General features: G+C 43.7%; 1 protein-coding gene across 2 annotated transcripts; it reads left to right on the plus strand.

Moving 5' to 3' along the window:
* Nucleotides 1-3,443: 3,443 nt before the first annotated feature.
* Nucleotides 3,444-21,444, plus strand: BIVM (basic, immunoglobulin-like variable motif containing). Of its 2 annotated transcripts, XM_050895332.1 has the most exons (11): nt 3,444-3,472; nt 4,853-5,456; nt 6,948-7,074; nt 7,976-8,071; nt 8,179-8,283; nt 10,155-10,249; nt 11,540-11,672; nt 13,924-13,995; nt 14,866-14,949; nt 18,912-19,008; nt 19,935-21,444. In XM_050895332.1, exons 2-11 carry the CDS (start codon nt 4,967-4,969, stop codon nt 20,223-20,225), a joined length of 1,590 nt encoding a protein of 529 aa, XP_050751289.1. In that variant the 5' UTR covers nt 3,444-3,472; nt 4,853-4,966; the 3' UTR covers nt 20,226-21,444. The 2 variants fall into 2 exon arrangements, with proteins under 2 accessions (XP_050751289.1, XP_050751299.1); XM_050895342.1 differs by lacking the exon at nt 13,924-13,995.
* The last annotated feature ends 1,405 nt before the right edge of the window (nt 21,445-22,849 follow it).

Here is a 22,849-nt window from a genome sequence, read left to right on the forward strand (position 1 = left end):
CCCTTTGTCTGTCAAATGATGCAGCCTCAGGTTGCAGACAGCTGGCGTGAAACACTGATGCTGTTCTTAACTACATATAGAACCACAGAATCATTTCGGTTGGAAAAGACCCTTAAGATCATTGAGTCCAACCATTAACCTAGCGCTGCCAAGTCCACCACTAAACCATGTCCCCAAGTGCCACGTCTACACATCTTTTAAATACCTCCAGGGATGGCGACTCCACCACTTCCCTGGGCAGCCTGTTCCAATGCTTGACAATCCTTTTGGTGAAGAAATTTTTCCTAATGTCCAATCTAAACCTCCCCTGGTGCAACTTGAGGCCGTTTCCTCTCGTCCTATCGCTTGCTACTTGGGAGAAGAGACCAACACCCACCTCGCTACAACCTCCTTTCAGGTAGGTTGTACACAGACATACCCAAATGCTCTTCTTTGTCATTTAGCTACAGAAACCTCGCCAAAATTAAGGCTTCTTCGTGGGAGAACTTCAATCCTAAAAGATACTTTCCATTTTGCTCTTTATTGCTTTTCTCTTGTTAAGGCAAACAATACATAAAATTGAACCTCATCATCAGTCATGAATTTCGAAGAGATTTTGTATTTTGCATTTTGAAGTACTGCAAATATGTTTATAGAAAAGCACACAAAAAATCACTTGCTTTGAAAAAATTGCAAGCTGAGAAAGGACCACTTGGGTCAATGAACGTAGTCTTTTCCAAACAGCAACCTCATTACAAAATGCCTTAAAAAATTATCAAGCTCCAACTTCTAAAGGCATAATTTTTGTCTCCTGCTGTTGCCATTGACATGATTTTTCAGGACATTCAGCAGCTAGAAGACTTGCAATTTCCAGTCTAAAAATTCATGCAGGCCCTATTTTGTATCCATGACCCTTTAGCTCCTCTCCCTTCCCCATCTTTACTCTCTTGATGTATTTTACAGGCTGAAATCACACTGCTTCTCAGCTTATGTTTTGCTGTATGAGACAAGCCAGTCTCCTTTAGTGGAAGAGAACTTTAAAGATGTTTTTATTTTAAAAGAAATTTCGTAGCTATGGAATTCACAGAACATCCTTCCTCTTCCTAGCAGGGCGGCATTGGCACGTTAAAAAAAGCACAGCAGCGATGCAGTGAAGGTGACACACTTCTACCCTCCTGCTGTTCTCTCCTCCAGCTTTTCTCCCCCACATAAGTGCAGCTCGGGGAATCTGTGTACAGATCTGGCACTATTTGTCAGCACCCAAACAAGTTGTAAAATAAATCATGCAACCTAATTTTAGTCCTAGCTGGCAAAGCCAATGTTGCTGCTATCCTAATGCCTATAATTTGGCTCAGAGAAAAATGCTTTGGAGGCAGAATTGTTTAATTACTTCAAAGGCTGTTGGCCGACGAAGGCTCAACAGGCTTCCAGCTGGCAAAGGCATAAAGGATGCTCTCCATTATGAGAGGCAGGTTGCCTCGGGATGAAGCCACATCGAATTCTGAATCTGATCTAGTCTCGTCTTATTTGTGTCCAGGGGATGGCAAACTTGGCTGTGCCAACAAGCGTTAAGAGGACTTCTGCACCTTTGCTCTGCCTAACCACCGAAAACTATCAAAAAACTCTTAACATCTGAGGAGAGATTTGATTCTTCTTTCCATTATTTGCAGCACCTCTCAGAAACTACCGCTGCGAGTAGGGGCTCCGTGGGCTGAGGGCACCATGCTGTAATCACTAGCATCAAATCCTCTGTCAGCAGGACAACATGGAACTTTTTGATCCTTCCCTGTTTTGGTTTTTAATTTTATAACTACTCTGTTATAAAAGCAATCACTTAATATTACAAACCTGAATATTTAAAAATACGTAAGCTTTAAATAATTGTGGCAGTACCGAAAGTGCTCCACTAATGTCTTCAGCGTCACTGTGTTTGTTCACGTTGAAAACATGATGACTGCAGTGAAGATGAGACGGGAAATACTGTCAGCAGTTCCAGACACTGTTACCTGAAATAATCTTTTGTTCCTTTATACAGTTTTCCAGAGGCATTTTTGTTACCTGTACTCTTACTACGGTCAGGGAAGCCAAGAGAAACCTGGTGCAAATAAAAGGTCCGGACGTCTGTCCGTCATTCCCCAGGAGGAACCCAACGCTCACTTTTATGCTCCTACACCTTCCCCACCCTGAACGGGAAGACGTAGCCATGTTAGAAGCGTGACACCAAAACTGAGCCAAGACTTGCCGTGAGCCTCGCCTAGCTTAGCCTAGCCTACTTTAACCAAACGGCAGCTCGGGGCAGCAGGGCCGGCCGCCCCAGGCACCGCGCTGCCCTCGGAGCGCCGGGCACAGAAGAGCGGCCCGGCTGGGCCCCCGGCCTCGCCACCTGCCCGCACCCCGCGCCTGCACCGGGCCGTGCGACGGAGCTCCCGTGGGCCGCGACCCACAGCCCGGGGGCAGGGAGGCAACCGAGCCCGGGCGTCCGTCCTCGTTTGGGGAAGGCAGGCGCCGCTGGGCCCAGGTAAGCAGGAGCGCCCGCATGCGAAGGGGACGCGGCGAGGGCAGGGGGGTGACCCCGGGGCCTGCCGGGGTAGGAGTCTCAGTGGTCGGCTGTGCCGGAGCCGGGCAGCTTCACTCAGCACCTGCAACGCTTTCCATGTCCGTCGGCGATGGGTGGTTTCTGTCAGGATCTTCTGCAGCCACGCGCCCATCAGTCAACACCGCTTCCCGTCTTCGAATGCCCTCGGAGCTTCCTGCCCCGGCACGGTACCTGCCCACGGCCGCAAAGCCGCCCGTCCTACCCCCCTCCTTCTCCTCCGGGCAGGATCTCCCACTCGCTCTCCCGTCTACGTCTTGCCTTTCCCGGATCCCCGTGCAGCACCCGGCGCCTCACCAGCTCGGCGGGCAGGTGAGAGCTCTTCCCTGCCCCGGTCAGGCCAGGGAGAGGCGCAGCCGCCAGCCGGGGTGCGCACGGCCACTCCCGGGGCCGGGCCGGGGCCGGCCCGGCGCCGATGCCGATGCCCATGCCCCAGGTAGGAGGCCGCCTGGCCCCGTCGCCATCCCCGAGTTGCTCCTCCCCTCCCCCGCCCGCCCGCGGGGCAGCAGCGGACGAGACCATGGGGGCGCATACGGGGGGACACGGCCAAAGAGGTGCCTCTCACAGCGCCGAGGCGCAGTCGCGGCTCCGCCGCGAGACGCGCAGCCGGTTCCTCTCAGACACCGTGAGGGCCCGCAGGGGGAGCGCGGCGGCGGCCGCCGTCGTCACCACCGGGCAGCCCCGCGCCTCCCCCCGGCCGGCTGCGGGAGTTGGTGCCGGCCGGCGGCGGCGGCGCTGAGGAGGCGGGGGCGGCGGGGGCGCAGGTGAGCCCGCGGCGCGGCACTCTCCCTTCCCCGCCCCCCCCCCCCCCCCCGCGCGCCGTGTCTGTTTCCGGCGCGCTCGCGTCGCCGCTCCGCCGCGGCCGGGGGAGGCGACGCAGGCGGGCGCCGCGCCGCGCAGGTAACGGGCCGAGAGCGCGGGCCGCGCCGCCGGGCAGCTGCCCTTCCCCTCTCCCCCCACCGCTGCCGCGCCGCCGGGCGCCCCCGCGCTGCCGGCCCTCGCAGGCGCTGAGGAAGGGAGCGGACCCACCCTCCCGGCGGGCCCCGCTGGCGCCGAGCTGCGGCCCCTTCCCCCAACCCGCGGCTGTTCACTCTGGAACCGACTGGCGGCAGCGCGGGGGGCGGGGCCGCAGAGCCGCGCCGAGGCCCCGATTGGCGGCGCCCCGGCCCTCCCGCCCCTCCCCGGTACTGAGGCCGGGTGTCCCGCACCCCCGTGGGGGCCGTCCCCGGTGGGTGACCCCCCCACGGAGCTGGTGAGAGTGGGTCCTGCCGGGGCTGCTCGGCAGAATCGGGGCTGGGCGCCGCTTGGCTGCCCTCATTGCAGGCAGCTGCTGGGTACGGGTGTGGGTTTTTGATATTTCCTCGTAATCTTTCAAGTAGAGCCCTGCTTGTGGTTGGTTGCAAGACACGCTTCTGGCAGAGGAAGGCTCCTGCGCCCTTGGTTCAGTTCAGTGACCAGAAGTCGGTGTCGCAGGAGCCTGCTCTCGAGTGAAACTCCTGCCTCCTGCGTGCTGGGTTTCCCATCTGCGGCATGTGTCTTCGCACCGCAGACGTGCAGACTGCTGAGATGATGGATAACGTGTACTGTCAATTTGCTTTTTAAAAAAAATCATTAAAAACAAGCCAGCCTTCTAAATTTGTTTTTGGTAATTCTTAGCTGCTGTAAGCAAAACCTGCTTTTCTTTCTCACATCTTGAAGAATAGGAGGCGCATAAAAATAAAAGAGAACCCTTAGCAGCCATACGAGGAAAGCCGTGAAACAGATTGAGGGTAGTGTTGTCAATTTACAATCAACAGAGGTAATAGTTCCTGTAATTTTCTGTAAGCTTCAACTTCACTTGCAGCAAAAGTATGCAGGATTCTTCAGAATTAAGTGACCTTAAGTTGCTGTTTCTGTGATTTATTAATTTGTATAAATTATTTTGTACTCCACATATGCAATGTATTGTGACTGTAAGGAATAGAAGTGATCACAACTACATAAATGTAGGAAGCTTTTTGTTTTGTTTAATTTTATTTTTTTATTCATATGCTGGTTTACAAGTGTAATTACTCATGATGTCTTTGTTATGGTATCACTGTGGTGTATGCTGTTGGCACCTCACAAATAATAAAAAGTGCTGTTTGTAGAATTCTAGAGATGCTTAGGAAAAGACACGGTGTATGTGGTGATGTATCTTGAAGGGTATTTCAGACTTTATTGGATATGAGTTCAAAGGTAAGCTTTGTGTATATTTTATGTTGATTGATACATCTGTACTAACTGCTCATTTTCTTTCAGGTACCTCGTTGATACCTTGCAGAGGCAATGGACGCAATGATGCAAACTCTGTTGTAATTAAAACATAAAGAAAAAAATATTCTTAGCTGTACAATACTCTTTCAGTATCATTCAATGCCTAACATTTCAGAAGATGAAAAGGAGAATGGTTCTGGAAATAATGGAAACACTGAAAACAAACATGGGAAAGAATCCCCAGAAGCTTCTCTTCATGATCCCGTGAAGCCATACTGCATGTCAGATGCCTCCGCTGCGTCCTTGGTGTCTAGGGGAGACGGGCATTATCCGTGGGGATGTCCTGTGACTCATACACGAGAGAAATTTTATACCATCTGCTCAGACTATGCTTTTTTAAACAGAGTAACATCTATTTGTAAAAGCCCAAGTGCTTCAGTTAGTGCCTGCCTGTCAGGCAGTGCTGCCTTAAACGTTGGAAATAACACACCTAGCTTACTCGGCATTCAAACTGGTGCTTCGGAGATAATCTACAGTGAAGATGCTAACTTGGAAAGCTTGCCTGGTGATCTTGGAAAGCTTCCACTGGCATGGGAAATTGACAAATCAGAGTTCAATGGCGTGACCACAAATCTGAAGAACAAAGCAGGTGAGGTGGTGAAGATTTGATGTTGCGATAGGAAAAAGCTTCATGTTTACCACTTGTTTGTGGAGGGGGCTGGTCAGCACATGTATCTCTTCAGGAAGTGCTATAGAAGAGCCTGTACGTCATTTCAAACAACCTGCTCATCAGGAAAGGAGAGAGTGAGAGAGGAGGAGTGAAAGTCAAGTGTAGCTGCCTGGGGAAGTGGCTCTAAAACAAGGCTGGCTTCTGCTTAATTCTGTGTGGGGTTTTTGGGTATTGTTTGGGGTGGCTTCTGGTTTGGGTTTGGTTCCCCTCCCTTCCCCCCCCCTTGGGTTTTTGGGGTGTTTTTTTCTTTCTTTTCTTTTAGTAGGCCCTAGTGCATTGTGCAGTGATTACTTTTACCTGATAAGTACAGGTTTGTCACTTGCAGAAATGTTTCAAGGTACTTCAGAGATGTATTTTGAAATTAAAGACCTGGTTTATTTATGACAAGAAGTAAATGAAATCATTACAATTACCTAGGAAAGCAGTTGGTTTCTCTAACAGATTTGTATTTATTTTGATTTGCTATATGTATACAGTGTTAGGGAGCCCATTTCTTTAAAACTGGCTTCTTTGCTGCCTCCTACGTTCTTTCTCTGCCTAGTCACAGATTGCAACTCTGAATCAAGCGCTTGCATACACACTTGGTTTTCTTTGTCCTGTAATCCCTCTGCTTATCTAGAGCGGGCTGTAGATTTTTTTCTTAATGGCTTGGCAAGCTAGTCAAATTGCTGTTTTCTCTACCTTAGTATGAAACCGGTTTAGCAAAACTTAGAGATGTGTTTGGCAAGTTGCTATTGCCTTTTCATGTGTACACGTAGTGTCCTTAAATAAAAATAAGAAACAAATGATAATATGTTACAGGATGGTCATTTTTGCTAAAATATACGTGATATATTTCATTTGGATATGATGGCTTCAAAATGGGACCGAAATACTCCTGCTCTAGCATGTGGCCCAGCTTTTCATTTTCCACTGCCTCAGTGGCTTGCAAAAAGGAAAAGACCTTGGGGGTATATTATTCTTACTGGATTTGCATGTAAGTTTTCATCAGAAATTGTAGCTGGTTTCAGAGCTTGGCTGTGAAAAACAAGTGTTTCATTATATTTCCCTGTGCATTTAATGTTAGGAGATGGGAAGTCCATGTTGGTCTGAAGGTCTATTTCTGGGATGGCTGATTAACACATTAGAATAATCAGATTGACAGCTCTCTAAACAGTCAGGCAGGTCATCATTAATTCTAATCAGAAAAACATGATGTTGTTTACGGAGCTAATTGCAGCTTTACAAACCTGTTGACAATCTTGATTATGTATTTGAGCTTTTTCCTTCAACTGATGTTTAGTCCCAGTTTGCACTTAGTAACACAACCAGCATCTCTATTTGACGTGTATGCTATTACTAAAAATATTTAAGAAGAAAGATATGAACGGTAAACTAGGCATTCATTTGTTTCTGAAATCTGTTTTGCAGGCAACATGAAGAAACAAGTGACAAAGAAAAAATCCGTAGACAAAAAAAGCAAACAATACAGGGAGTGTCCTCAGCGTTCTGCTCTTGAAGACGTGAAGGAAAGGAAAGTGTTGGACCTCCGAAGATGGTAGTATTTATGAATTGTATTTAAGATTATCCCTGTACAGTTTGTCGGTAAACACTGTTGCTGGTTATCTGGTTTCAAACTTCTTAATAATGTCTTCATACTTTTTTTTTTAGTAGAAATAGAGATATGTTAAGCATCGTACACTAAATCTCATACTACAAGAAGAGTAAGAGCTTCCCTCCCATCTGTTGACATTCTAAGAACATTTTTCTTTCTAAACATTTTTTTTTTTTCAATAAGGAAAAAATTACGTGGGGATTCATTGCTAAAAAAAAATGCAAGTTCATTAGCATGGTCAGGCAAAAAGTAACCTTAACCATAGTACTGATATGTCTTACTCCTGATTTTTGTTTTCACTGGGAAATACGTGATCAGAATCTGTAAGTTCTATACAACCTATATCATATGAATATAGTTCACTAAATTCACTTAGTTTAATGAATCTGTCTGATTCTTACTGTATGTCTATGACATCAGAAAGTTAGAGTTAGCCTAGGTAATCTGCGACCCGGAATGAAATTCATTAGTAAATTGGTAGAGATGCGGTTTACTACAAGTTCACGTGTTAGAAGAGACTGGATCAAACTGAACATTATATTAGTACAGAACCATTTTTTCCTACAGGATAATTTGTACAGAACTGCCATGGGGCTGTTAGAAATTTGACTGATTTGTATGAAATAAGGTAGTAGTATCTGACAAACTTAAAGAAATTGGTTAACGTATTTGCTCCTTTTTTGTTTAAAAAGAATGCACTTTTTTTTTTTTAATACGGGCGACATAAAAACACTTAATATAACATGGCACTTCAGTGGTGTGGCACACAGAAAAGCAGTTCAGGTTGTTCCTGTCACTAAATCAAGAACGCTTACTAATGCATTTGGCTTTTTGTTTGGTTTAGGTATTGTGTTAGCCGACCTCAATACAAGACTTCCTGTGGAATTTCATCCTTAGTGTCTTGCTGGAATTTCTTATATAGTACACTGGGAGCTGGAAGGTAAGTCACACATAGACCACTTTGCCTCTAGAGAGTCTAAAATATGTTGCTAATTACTTTATTAAACAATACTTTTTTCTTTTTTTTTTTTTTTTCCCCCCCCTCAGTTTACCACCTATTACTCAAGAAGAAGCTTTGCATATACTGGGCTTTCAGCCTCCATTTGAGGAGATTAGGTTTGGTCCCTTCACTGGAAATACAACTTTGATGAGGTATGTTTGGTTCTTTTGATGCAGCTAAATTGTTAATGTATGCAAAAATAACATAAAACTAAGAGATAGAACCTTTAAAAATACAGTAGTAGTTAATTTATTTAAAAAAAAAAAAGTGGCTGACACAAGTTAGTCCTCTTAAGTTTTAGAATAATGAAGCATACCTGCGTACTCCGACAGTACCCAAAAAAACTTTTCAAAGAGTTTTTTGCACTGGCCATTTTGTATAGTGTGATGTTGCTACACAGATCAAGTGAACATGAAATTCTATTTGATTTTTGGTTCAGTTTGTTTAACAGTTGTATAATACTCAATGAATCCAGTCTCCTGGTTAGGAATTTTTTTTTTTTTTTACCCTCATTTTGCTGTTTTTGAAAATGCATGTTAAATGCTTGTTAATGTCACTGAAACAGCCTGAAAAGGCAATTGATATACTAGTAGCTTTATGTAAAAAGTAATTTAAGAATTGAAAATGAGATAGTGAGTGCTGCACCTTTGCTGTAGTGGAGCTGTTCAGGAGGTGAAGGGGGGGGGGGGGGGGGGGAGAAAAGATGGAGCTGGACTCACAGAACACTTGAACTTTCAAATTCTGTTTCACTTCTGCTCTACTGTTTCCTGATCTTGATGAATTGAGTCTAAAATCTTTGTCCTTTTTTTTTGTTTTGTTTTATTAAACTCATAAGGAATTTTAGGATTAAACAGGGCCAGGAGCATTATCGTACTTGAGTGTTGAACATCTTGACAGGGCTGTGGTGTGTTATCCTTCTGTGAGACTTAAAAATTTTGCAGTGTTCTTGCCCGTTTCATGAGTTGCATTTGATCTAGTTAGTATTTTTTGAAGGCAATATATAGGGTTTGGCACAGAATGTGAGTGCTGGATTTGAAAATGTGGCAGCAGTCTGTTCTTTAATGGTAGCATACTGGCTAGATCGTTGAAGAGTGTCATGAAAACTTCCTTCTCTGCCTTAGGAGACTCGGATCCAGAGTTTGTATCTCTTTAGGAGTATGTCAGGGTATAGCAACCCTTATAGACCAAGCTGATAAAATGTTCTGTCTCTTTATGTCAACAGTCTATACAGAAAAAAGTTAAACTTGTCATTCTTCTTTCTTTTCCCCTGTGAGTGTCCTATGCGCTGCAGAAAAGTTACCCTTAGTTTTTTTTTTCTGCCTGGTCAAATAACTTTTAAGTACTCGGCAGACTGGAAAATAGGAGTGCTGAGAGCCAACCCCATCACCCAACATAGCTTTATGATTGAAGTATTATCTTGAGAGATGTGAATTTGAATCTTCTAATGTGGAAAAGTGAGTATCTGAGACAAAATCTTCTTTGCAGACCTGTCCTCACTTACTGCTGCTGTGACGAGTTGCAGTATGGGACTCCTGTAACGCTTGGGCATTGTGAAGCTTATGTGACAGAAGCCCAACATGACGTGCAGAAAGTCTCACTTGAAGGGTCCTGCCTTCTGGTGTCTTAGAAAATTCCCTTCGCGTAGCTTACAAATCATGGTTGAAGTTTGGCACTTCAGAATTCGAGTGTCTTTCTAAAGGCTGAGTAACTGAAAGTTAGAGGTGACTGGAATGAACACAATAGGACCAACATTGCACATCCAGCCCTTTGGTTATTATGGATCCATGTTGGGTCTGAAAAAGTAAAATGAAGGAAAAGGCTTTGAGTATTTATTTATCTCTCTAGGATATGTTAAGTTGTATTAGGGTACCATGGTCATCTACAAACTCTGTACTAGTGTGGTAGGTACTTAGTAGCACACCGAGACTTTTTTCTAAGCTGTCAAAGAGAGGAAAAGTGGGAGGAAAGAAAATTGCGTTTAATAACTCTTGAGTTACTACAATCTTTAAGCTTATTGTTTCAGATGGTTTAGGCAAATAAATGATCACTTCCATATCAAGGGATGCTCATATGTTCTGTATAAACCTCATGGGAAGAACAAGACAGCTGGAGAAACTGGTACGTAGCTAATCCTAAAGCATTCACCTTACAGTATATAAACTGAAAAATACTGCAATGTGTAGCATTTGACAGCACAAATTCTGTAAGTAGTACTTCCAGTTGGAGAGAAGCTATCAAATAGCTCCAAGTTGCCTGATTTTTCTGGTTTTACTTTTTCTCTTATTTTGCTAAAACTTCAATTTGTACTTTTATTTTGATAAAATATATTCTGTGCAATATATTCTGCTATCACAGAACTGGAATTTTAAGGTATCCAGGAGGACACTGAACTTCTAGTCCTGTGTTGGTGTGCTGGAAGATGTGTTTGCTGTAATACACTGGGGGAGCAACACATTTTTATTTCAGCGTTTTAGAAATCTGTGTTGTATAAAAATTTAGAGCGTACAGCACAAAAGTATTAATGTCTTTAATAAATGTTTTATGCTTTTAAAAAATGCAATTTTAAAGTCAGTGAACTTGTCCGTTCTGCTTGACTGTAGCTAACATCTGTCTCTGAAAGTTAGGTGATTGTTCTCAATTAGCTTATGAAGCTGCATTTTTATGTCTACTCTTAAGTGTGCTACCTAAAGAAAAATTATACTTTTGTACACAGTTTATTAGCCTTTGGCGTAGTCTGGGTAATTATCTTCTAACTGGAAGGTTCTTTAAAAGGATAAAACCATGCTGAAAAGTTTTGGGGGAGATTACTGAAGTGGAGATCTTTTTTGTTCTTGGTATCCCATTTGAGAATTCTGTCATGTTTCAGTGCCTTTTCTAGTCTTTTCCTGAAACTGAGCACTGCAGTCACATTACAAAATATTGTATGCCCAAATGTGGAATGTGTTCCTGAGACTAGGAAGCTCCAAGAAGCTCATGATACCAAAACGTTTGAAAGCTTTCAGGGGTGTCAGTAGTATCACTGATGTGTGCTACACCTGACTTGGGGCAGTGGGACTGCATTGTGTTGCATGTTGCAGTGTGTATTTCCTAGGTTAAGAGATACTTTTCGTTCTTTCTTTTGCAGAACAAGTAATTTTTAATATGACTTTGATCTAAATACAATGCATATTTTATATGGCATTTCCCTAGTACAGACCGTGTGGCAGATTTTATTTTTTTTGTACCAGGCAGGAAATTAAATACTAAGAAGTTTGAAATCAAAACTGTATTTTGTGCATGCCTGTCAGGTCATGTCCTCTAATTTAAAAAGCAGTGTAACTATTTTATGTTATCAAATAGGTCTTTTTTGCTGAATATGTTACACAGGATCCAAAGCACTCTGGACTGTAACCTGATCTTTCTTTGTAGCTGCAGGGGCCCTTGCAAAGCTAACACATGGACTGAAAGATGAATCAATGGCCTACATCTACCATTGCCAAAACCATTATTTTTGCCCAATTGGATTTGAAGCAACCCCAGTAAAAGCTAGTAAAGCCTATAGGTAAGATACTGTGTTTATGCTTATTTTAGTGGAGGAAACGTACAGAAAAATTTACTGCAAGTTGATACCATTTTTCTCCCTAAATAACATTTCAGTGTATGTTGTAAAAGCCTTTATGTCTGAACTAGCAAAACACTACTGTGCGATTTGAAAGGATTGACTTAAAATTAAACACAACTAAGCAGACTAGATTGAGAGAACTTAAACAGAAAACTATGAATGGTACTAAGAAATTGTTTAAAGACATTTTAGCCAGATACAGAGAGGGTAGTTATTTACTTGAAGGACAAGTGAAGGTAACTAGTCTGAAAAAGAAAACCATATGGGCTGAAAAAAGCCAGGTGTTTTTTAGGGAAAAACAATAAAAAGCCAGCTAATTATGGGGGGAGTCTGTTCCCAGGGAACTTGGGGGGAAACAAAAGAAGTAAGTGTGTGTGTGTGTGTGTGTTGGGATTTTTCTTTATAAACTAGAAGCAAAAAGCCTGCAGTGATACTAACCCATTACGAAGTGGACGTGATAAAATCTGCACTTACAGAAACCGGTGTTTGTGTATGGTGAGAACAAGGGATGTGTAGGTATTGCAGGATCGTGGTTATGTACTTCTTTTGCAGTGTTGACTAATAATGATGATAAACTGCAACTACTGGAGTGTAAGGCTTAGAAAAGTAAAATATCTGAATAATCTGTTATCAAGAATTGGCGGGGGACGGGGAGAGAAGCTAGAAGAGATCTCTGGACTATCACAGTACGTTTGGCTTTTTTAAACAACGCTTGGAATGCTGGAGCACTTCTCAAAGACCAGGAGAAACTTAACGTGCCAGTTGTTTTAGAATAAAAATACAATTACCTGAATAAATTCAGGTTTGTCAGGGTGACATTACTCAGGATAAAATAATGGAATAGTTGATATAGGTTTCAATTAAGGTTTTAAAAGAGGATAATAGCATTGATATTCATACTGAGTTTAGGGAAAGTCTTGCATTAAAACCACAAATTTTAAGTTTGAAAAATTTCATAGTCTTGGGGCAATTTATCTTAGCTTTTGTAAGGCATTTAACCTGCTGCTGTATGATATGCTGAGAGTAGTTTGTTTTACCTCATTCACAGAATTACACTAAATTAAACTGGTTCTCCTCTCAAAGTAGTTGCAAACACAGTACGTATTGGAGGTTTCTGTTGGACTTTCTCAAAGTTCAACTGTTTGTCAGTATTTATTAGTATTATCATTGAGCACAAGAAGACAATCCCTGACAAAATTAGCAGATACCAATAGTGGGGAATGCTAAACAATGAAAAGAGTAGGTCGCTGGTGTAAGGTGAGCCTCAGTCTTGCACTTTGCTTACCAAGCAGTCTGCCTTTGGCTGTGTTGAAGATGCAGAGTCGCATCAAGGAATGGAGAATGCTAGCTCTATTTAGAGTTCAAAACGGTAATTGTTTGGAGGTAATAAAGCATAATCATCTGCATCTAATTTGTTCCCAGTGTAAGTCTGACCTTAGGGTTAATGAAAGCTTTTAGTATAAGAACAAAAGAATACAGAAGTTTTTTTATTAAGACTGCATTCACTGACATGCCATGTGAGTGAGAAGAGTGTGGAAAATATGCCCCAAGTAGAAGTCCAACACGTCAGTCTGCTTAAGTTTACCAAAAGGTTAATGGCTTGCTTACTTGATCAGTTACTAAGAATCTGCACTGGAAAAGCAAAGTAAAAAAAAATTTACTAGATCAAAAATGCAGTTTGAGAAATAATATGGTCCAGTGTGTGGAAACTTAACATACCTTACCTCTAGTTTGAACTTATATTGTTTAGTAGTGAGCAAGAACAACAATTTCAATACTTGATCCATGGTTGAAATGGATTCTCAGTCACTAGCGATGTTATTTTTAAGTCAATATTAGATCTTCTTCCTAACAACAGATCTCTTCTAACAATGTAACATGAAGTAATGAGTTCAAGGAGCTTTTATAGCCTTATTTTAGGCTGGAGGTCAGACCAGAAGAGAATCCTGTTCTCTTCATATCTTCTAATATCTTACTGGTAAAATATATGTTTAGGTTCTAGAAGCACTATCAGTAGATTCTGCAGCGGTTCTTGTTTACCTGTTTTTGCATTCTAGTTACAAAGGAAAGGTTTTCTTTAAAAATCAAGCTCAGAAACGTTTAAGTTCCAAAAGAAATGGGTAGATAGGTTGCTAGGCTGAGCATAGGAGACAGTTCTTAGGTCACCCACAGACTTCCTGTATGATCTTAGGTTGCTGGATTTGGACTCGGGAGACCTGGGTTCAGTTCCCAGTTCAACCACAGACTTCCAGTGTGGCTTTAGGTAAGTCAATTAATCTATCCTGTGTCTTGGTTTCCCATCTGTAGAATGATGGCATACATTGTTATTTTACAGGGATTTTTTATGAGTAAACAAATTATTGCAAGCAGTAAGGCCATATGCTGTCTAATACCCTAGGCAGAAAAATCTCAGGTTTTGTCACATTGAAACTGAATTAGTTTTTCATGGGATAATTATACGCAGGAAGTCACAGAACAATCCTCTGTATCTCATCGGTCTGCCCGATGTCTGTCACAGATTTTCCCTGACAAGGTTACTGCAGGCTTTGAGTTTCTTGGAAGTTGCTCACAAACTTGAACTAGTATTGGTTGAGGGTTTTGTTTTTTAATATGTGGTATTGGATGCTTAGAAGGAAGCAGTTGAAGTTACCAGTTGTTTTCATACAGGTTACCCTACAGCTGTTAGTAACAACTGTCAGCTGGAGTATAGTTTCAAAATAGTGGAAGAGGCTCTTTCGTGCTCTGTTAGACATCACAGATAGGGAGGAAGACATTTGTTCCACCTTTGTGTGGCTTTCCACAACTCTTATTTCCGTTGTTACGTATATATTTATATTCGGATGTTATACTAGACTGCCTTTCATCCAAGTAATGCTAATTTTTTATGAAGATCTGTCTTTTTCCCAAATAATGAGCAATAGCTTCTATCTTGCTTCCAGGCCTTGTGAAACAAAAAGTTTCCCTGTATGCAATTGCAAACACTATTTATAGAACAGGAGCTGGTTTTTAGTTTGGCTGAGGAAACAATTTTAAATGTTAGAAAATCCTAAAAAGAACAACAGAATGTTAATCTCTCTTTTTCTTTTTAGTATGCACAATAAATCTTACTAGGATTGTATCTTCTATTGAACAGAGGTCGTGTCTTGCAGCAAGAAGTAGAATATTGGATCTTAATTGGAGAGCCGAGCAGAAAACATCCAACAATACACTGTAAAAGGTACGTTACTTGGTAAGAATATAAAACAATATGTTTTCCTTCCAAACAATTTGTATTTGTCTACTACGGGTCACCAAGTGACTTTTTAGTTCTTTTGAATGAAAATACTATAGTTCTAACAGAAACAGGCGCTTTAGTGAGAAACTTCATGTTTTGACCTCAAGGCTGGCTCTGCAGTTTTATACCACGTGGCAGGACATGTGTGGGCTGCTGAAAGCCAAAGCCTGTTTCTCTTGTTTGAGTGTGATGCAGCTCACATCAGGCAGGAAGAAAAGACACCTCAGCTGTCGGCGATCGTGCCAATTGCGACATACAGGCTGTACGAACCTTGGAGGAGTTTATGCTGCAGTTGAGGCTGTGTCTGGGGTGTGCACAGGATATTATGCTGCTACCAAGATCTCCTAGCTCAGGAGCAGGTACAGCCTGTACTCTGTTGCGTTATTAGCTTATCTATGCATTAAAACAACACATTTATGATGAGGTCTGGCTCATATGAAGTTGGTGTCTAAACTACATACAGACTAGGAGAGCTAGAGGGTGCTATGTAGAAATTTCATTGATTAGTTATACTTGTCATGATAAATTAATAGAACAGCTTTCTCAGCTTTACTTGACATACTAGTTCATAACACTTAATATTAATTTCTGAAATGAGGGAACAGTGCAAAAGAATAGTCTGCGGCCAAGACTTAAGTTTTAGCAAATAGCTTCTCTGCCACCCCCCAAGTTAAGCGTGGAGTGATTTTTTCTTGATACATCAGGAAAAGAGCTGGGGAAAAAAAAAAGTAGTAATAATAAAAAAAATCACACAACTTCTGCTTTGTTTCCTCTTCTTTATTCTCTAATTATTTTGAAAAATTGTTTGAAAGTGCTTATCTGATGGTTTCATAGCCAGTCAGATCTAACCCGGTACCTAAAACCCAGATATCTTTTTTTTGTTTTGTTTTGTCAGTGATGTGACTACGTCAATAACTGTAAATAGCTGGATATTTTGGACTAATGAGATTAAGTGCAACAAAATAAAAATCACATTATGCATGTAGTTGCTGTGCTGAGAAATGGCATACTATACATCCCACTGACAGAATTTTGTCCTGTGGTATATAAGCTACAAATGTCACAGGAAAAGGTTTCTGAATATACAATACAAACCTTTGTAATACTATTTTTGATTGTGGAGACATTCTTCCTCCTGCTACAGTCCCAGTGAGAGCTAGCAGAAAGTTCTGTGCTTAAGGTAGGAAGGCAAAGGTTGGCGTAGAAATGGATTTTCTGAACTTGGAGGGTGGTGTTAGAGAGAAACAGGTAATTAGACATTGACAGAAATGAAAAGGCGATGTTTAGGCTTAAAGAGGTCTGGAATATGAGGTTACCAAATGTGACGCCCATCTGCAAGAAGGGCCGGAAGGAGGATCTGGGGAACTGCAGGCCTGTCAGTCTGACCTTGGTGCTGGGGAAGGTTATGGAGCAGATCATCTTGAGTGCCATCACGTGGCATGTACAGGACAAGCAGGTGATCAGGCCCAGTCAGCATGGGTTTATGAAAGGCAGGTCCTGCTTGACTAACCTGATCTCCTTCTATGGATGACGGTGACCTGCTTAGTGGATGAGGGAAAGGCTGTGGATGTTGTCTGCCTAGACTTTAGTAAAGCCTTTGACACCATTTCCCATAGCATTCTCCTGGAGAAACTGGCTGCTCATGGCTTGGACGGGCGTACTCTTCGCTGGATTAAAAACTGGCTGGGTGGCCGGGCCCGAAGAGTTGTGGTGAATGGAGTTAAATCCAGTTGGCAGCTGGTCACAAGTGGTGTTCCCCAGAGCTCAGTATTGGGCCAGTTCTGTTTAATATCTTTATCAATGATCTGGACGAGGGATCGAGTGCACCCTCAGTAAGTTTGCAGACGACACCAAGTTGGGCGGGAGTGTTGATCTGCTTGAGGGTAGGAAGGCTCTACAGAGGGATCTGGACAGGCTGGATCAATGGGCCAAGGCCAATTGTGTGAGGTTCGGCAAGGCTAAGTGCCGGGTCCTGCACTTGGGTCACGACAACCCCATGCAACACTGCAGGCTTGGGGAGGAGTGGCTGGAAAGCTGCCCGGTAGAAAAGGACCTGGAGGTGTTGGTCGACAGACAGCTGAATATGAGCCAGCAGTGTGCCCAGGTGGCCAAGAAGGCCAATAGCATCCTGGCTTGTATCAGAAACAGTGTGGCCAGCAGGACTACGGAAGTGATTGTCCCCCTGTACTCGGCGCTAGTGAAGCCGCACGTCAAATACTGTGTTCAGTTTTGGGCCCCTCACTACAAGAAAGACATTGAGGTGCTGGAGTGTGTCCAAAGAAGAGCAATGAAGCTGGTGAAGGGTCTAGAGAACAAGTCCTACAAGGAGCGGCTGAGGGACCTGGGGTTGTTTAGCCTGGTGTCGTGGTTTAACCCCAGCTGGCAGCTCAGCCCCACACAGCTGCTCGCTCACACTCCCCCCCCCCCCCCCCCCCCCCCCCCCCCCCCAGTGGGATTGGGGAGAGAATCGGAAGAGTAAAAGTGAGAAAAGTCGTGGGTTGAGATAAAGACGGTTTAATAGGTAAAGCAAAAGCCGTGCGCACAAGCAAAGCAAAACAAGGAATTCATTCACCGCTTCCCATCGGCAGGCAGGTGTTCAGCCATCTCCAGGAAAGCAGGGCTCCATCATGCGTAACAGTTACTTGGGAAGACAACCATCACTCCGAGTGTCCCCCCCTTCCTTCTTCTTCCCCCAGCTTTATATGCTGAGCATGACATCATATGGTATGAGATATCCCTTTGGTCAGTTGGGGTCAGCTGTCCCAGCTGTGTCCCCTCCCAACTTCTTGTGCACCCCCAGCCTACTCGCTGGTGGGGTGGTGTGAGAAGAGAAAAGGCCTTGATTCTGTGTAAGCACTGCTCAGCACTAACTAAAACATCCCTGTGTTATCGTCAACACTGTTTTCAGCACAAATCCAAAACATAGCCTCGTACTAGCTGCCATGAAGAAAATTAAATCTATCCCAGCCAAAACCAGCACACCTGGAGAAAAGGAGGCTGAGGGTAGACCTTATTGCTCTCTACAACTACCTGAAAGGAGGTTGTAGCAAGGTAGGTGTTGGTCTCTTCTCCCAAGTAACAAGTGATAGCACGAGAGGAAACAGCCTCAAGTTGCGCCAGGGGAGGTTAGGAAAAAATTTCTTCACCGAAAGGGTTGTCAAGCATTGGAACAGGCTGCCCAGGGAAGTGGTGGAGTCACCATCCCTGAGGTATTTAAAAGACGCATAGACTGGTGCTTAGGGACACAGTTTAGTGGTGGACTTGGCAGTGGTAGGTTAACGGTTGGACTCAATGATCTTAAGGGTCTTTTCCAACCTAAATGATTCTATGACTCTATGATATTTGTTTCACTTGGGCTAGAAGGAGCTATGGAACTCTGAAGAGCTGAGTGAATGGGGAATGATTGAATTGATAGTTTATTACAGACAGGATTTAAGTAGAATGGAGGAGTGAGTTATGGTGAGAGCTGTCTGGTAAAAACAGATTTAGTGGGTAAGAAAAACAGAAGCGTTCGAACAAAATAATATAAAAGGGTAAGAGACAATTAAATAAAGTAAAAGCTAATGTTTCTCCTTGCCTAAACCACACTTTGCTTCTTCCCTTACCAATTCATCAGTTTGTGAATGGTAAGCAATGCAACTAATGACTCATGGTGCTCTTACTCATTTTGGAAGGTGTTTCCCAAGAGCAGGAATAATCACTGAATGCTTTGATTAAAAGTGACGCTTTTATGTCTAGCTTGATGTCTCTAATACTAAGGCTTTTACGTCTTTACACATTCGCTTATCTTTAAATCACTGGTAAGACTATTTAAAGCTGCAGATCTGTATTTGCACGCGTGTGTACGTGAGTCTTAGTGGTGCTGAGGTTCATGTCAGCTGAGTAGTAATAATCTTATTCTGTAGGTGGGCAGATATTGTCACTGACCTAAACACCCAAAATCCAGAATATCTAGATATTCGACACCTAGAGAGAGGATTGCAGCATCGAAAAACAAAGAAGGTAAGGTAAACTTACTAAGATGGGAGGAAATTCTTGGTAGATTTTTCGCAAACTTATTCATACTTCAGCAGTGTAAGATAACTTCACTGAAAGAAATTTGTTCTGAAGTGCTGCAGAAGACAAAAGTCAAATGTGGGTACTTACATAGCAGAGTCATTTATATTTACTTCAGGACAAGATACCATACAGTAGTAGCCTGGCATATGCTAGGATGAACCAGGATATCTGTGTATACAATATATTTGGTCCACCATATTTAACCTTGTTGGCTTAAAATGTAGCTGCAGCAAGTATAGAAATACTCTACAGGCAAATTACAGACAGATCCTTTTGGTGCATGACCTTCTAGCTACATGTAAGCGGGAAAGCAAGTAGAGTTGAGTAGGATCAAACATAACAATCCATGTGTCTCTCTTGTGTGGACTTATTGCCAATAGATAGATAGCTTTCTTTCCTATAGGTAGGGCTGTATCTTGTGGGTGGGGGATGTATTTTTGATTTGCAAATTGAAAGTCTATGAGAAATAATAGGGTGAAGAGATGATTTCAAATGTGGAGACCCTATGGAAGACCGTGTCGGCAAGATGAGAAGGGACCAGAACAGATAATTTGTGTGAAAGTGGCTGGAGAGTAAAAAAGACTAGCAGAAGATAAGTTATACGAGCCCATGAAAGATGAAAAAGAATGACTTAAAAAGATGAGAAAGAAGGCAGTAATTGAATCTGGGAAACAATCAGAATTGATTGAGCCAAGCTGTTTGTTTGTGGATGTGGTTTTGTAGGGTTTTTTTTGTTTGTGTGTTTTTGCGGGTTTTTGTTTTCTTTTTTAAGGAATTCTGTTACCCACCAAGATGTTAATTTCAAATATCTATGTATGTTAGAAATGTGCCTGTGTGCATTTAACAAAGAACCTTTTTACTTTGATTAGGTTGGAGGAAATCTTCATTGCATCATTGCCTTTCAGAGACTTAACTGGCAAAGATTTGGTCCTTGGAATTTTCCATTTGGAAACGTTAGACAGGATAAACAATCCCAAACACAAGGACAAGGAATTTCCAAGTCTGAGAGTGAAGACAATATCTCTAAGAAACAACATGGACGACTGGGTCGATCTTTCAGTGCTGGCTTTCATCAAGAATCTACGTGGAAGAAATCTAATCTTCGTGAGAGGAGGAACAGTGGGTATCAGAGTTATAATGATTATGATGGAAATGATTAAAATTAACTTTAGATAATAGAGTTGATATATTAAAGTTAGTTTTAATCAAGACATATTAGGGATCTATTAGTCCTAGAATACATATGAATAGAAATTATGGTATAAGATACAGCTTCATAATTACTAAATAAATCTGATGATATGGTTGCAATGGATGAGTTCTGATGTATAAACTGACAGATAAGCACAGATTATTGTACTTTTGCAATCAAAAGTAAATACGACAGCAAAATCAATCACTTCTTTTGAAATAATGGTACTATGTCCTGGTCTGTGAAAACAGAAGAACAGATTGAAATTAGTCAATGTAATAAACAGACTTCATTGAAAATACTTAGTATTCAAAAGCATGAAAATTTATGATATGACTTTATAAGAAGGGTTATTCTGCAAATGGTGTAAGGATAAAAGTAAACATTGCCTTCCTTCTTAACACTCCATTTTATTAAGGCTGCCCATATCCAGTGAAAAGGAAGAAAATCACATAGGTTAGAAGACCTCGTCAGATTTACAAAGTGAATGTACATTCTCCATTTAGTTCCCAGTAGACTTCTGTCGGTCAGATAATCATATTTTGTCAAGCAGGTCTCAGTTTCTTTTCCCTTAGCTGGATGCCTGTTTTAGATGGAGAGGAATTGCCTGTGGCAGGGAAAGTTTGAGGACGGACCTTCTTTATTGCTTTTGCTCTGTGGGTACAGCGGCTGAATTCTTATCCTGGAGCCTCTTGAGAGCACGGACTCGCTTAACACAGGCTTGTGAAATTGAGTATTAAAAAGCTGCATTTACCATTAGCCAAATGAGCTAGCTGAACACTGTGTTCTGTTGGCAGTTCTTTTCCTTGTTCAGTCTTAAAACCTCTGTCATTTTTCTGCTGCTCTTTTCATTTTGTATGAAGGGGATGCAAGTGCCGAAAACTGCTGGCAGCCCTGATTATATTATATACCTCTTGGCCAGCAAACAATTCAAGCTTTTTCAGGTGTCCATGTGCAGTCTCTTCCCCCCCCGCCCATTTGAAATTTATCCAGTTGTTTGGCCAAACACATGTCAACAGTTGTAACTTTTTGCATACAAATGTTCATACCTGCTCAAGGATTAATTTTTTGACATAAAAAGATTTGTCATGGAATGCAGGGGTTTTGTAGGTTGCTGCTTTTGTTAACCAAAAATGAGAGACTTTTAGACTTTTGTTCATTCAATAAAGTTTGTTTTCTAGTTTGTTGTTTGCTTTTCATCTGTCTTGGGAACGGTGACCCTACGTTTAGTGAAGGTTTTCAGGAAAGTAGGTAAGCGAAGGATCCGAATTGCAACGCCTGCTTAGCAGAGTAATCCTGGAGGTGGGATCTCTTTGCTCATAAGCCTGTGCAGCCACTGTGACTTAACTTCTAATCTTTAATTTCCCAAAGTCTGCAGGCTGATGACTGAACAAAACCCATGGGGTTTGAAAATTTATTTTCCAGATGAACTATTTTCAGACTTTATTTTTGCAAGCTGAATTTGGGCTGAGGACTCAAAGTTCTTTGGAATACTTGAGCTGTGTTCTTTAGGGTACTTCAGGCTTAAATGAATTATATAAATGTCTCTAAGTTTTGCTTAATAATGATAGTTGGGCTGAGGAACAGGGAGTCTCCTTTCTGACGGCAGCCTGCTGCTGTTTTTAAGCAGGTGTGTTGCGATGGACTTCTGTTTTTACAGCTGCTTTATTTTGCTCTTGGGTTGGAGACTGTCACACTTCATCAATGAAGTACGAAGTATAGTTGCTTCGTCCAGCGTTACGAGAAGGAAGATGCACGTCCTTGAGGACCTGCTGCTGGGAGCTTTCCCTAGGGATTCCCGGGTGGGAGGTGGGTGCAGTGAGGGGCACGGGGGATGCGGGGAGAGCGCAGCCTGCAGGGAAAATCACGTTCAGGGGGAAGGGGCGGCGGGGGGAACCACTTTTTTTTTCTTTTTGCGACGTGGTGTTTGGTAGTTCGCCCTCCTCCGGGCAGGGGAGGACCTCGCGTGTGGCTGCCGGCCTCCTCGCTGGAGCCCGCCCGCCTCAGGCGACAGCGCGCCGCCGCCGTCCCTCCGCCGGGGGGTCCCCACGGGTGGCTGCAGCCGCGGGGGTCCATCGGAAAGGGCGGTGGGAACCGGACGCCCACGGCAGGCACAACGGCAGGGGGTGATGCCGGGCGTGTGAGGGGCGAGGCCTGGCGGGAAGCAGCTCCTCGCCGGGCCGGGACCCGCGCCCGGCTCCGCCCCGAGAACTGCACTTCCCGGCGGGCAGCGGGGCAGGGCGAGGGAGGCGCATGCGCACGCTGCGCGGGGAGGCCCTGGGGCGGGAGCGGGGTTGCTAGGGGCTTCGCGGCCTGAGGCGGCCGTTCCCCGTCCCCGCGCCGGGCTCCGCCCCCCGCCCGGCGCCCCCGCCCGGGCGCCCCCCGCCCGCGCCGCAGGTGAGCCTCGCCGCGCGCTCCAACGGACAGCCCGCCTTCCCCTGCCCCGCCGCGGCCTGGCGGCCTTCCCCTCCCTCCCCCTGCCCTCCCTCCGGCCGGGACCCCGTGCCTCTCCCGGTCGCCGCCGCCCCGCGGAGCGCCTCATCGTGTCCCCGGGCGCGGGGGGCGGTTGTCCGGGACCGTGGCGGTCTTTGC

Source organism: Gymnogyps californianus, chromosome 1, assembly GCF_018139145.2.
Source record: "Gymnogyps californianus isolate 813 chromosome 1, ASM1813914v2, whole genome shotgun sequence".
Taxonomy (NCBI): domain Eukaryota; kingdom Metazoa; phylum Chordata; class Aves; order Accipitriformes; family Cathartidae; genus Gymnogyps; species Gymnogyps californianus.

Excerpts from the sequence above, each read along its gene's own strand:
- BIVM (XM_050895332.1), top strand. The coding sequence starts at position 4,967 with ATGCCTAACATTTCAGAAGATGAAAAGGAGAATGGTTCTGGAAATAAT. Across the intron at positions 5,457-6,947 it reads AAATCTGAAGAACAAAGCAG|GCAACATGAAGAAACAAGTG; the intron begins GTGAGGTGGTGA and ends TCTGTTTTGCAG. Across the intron at positions 7,075-7,975 it reads GTGTTGGACCTCCGAAGATG|GTATTGTGTTAGCCGACCTC; the intron begins GTAGTATTTATG and ends TGTTTGGTTTAG.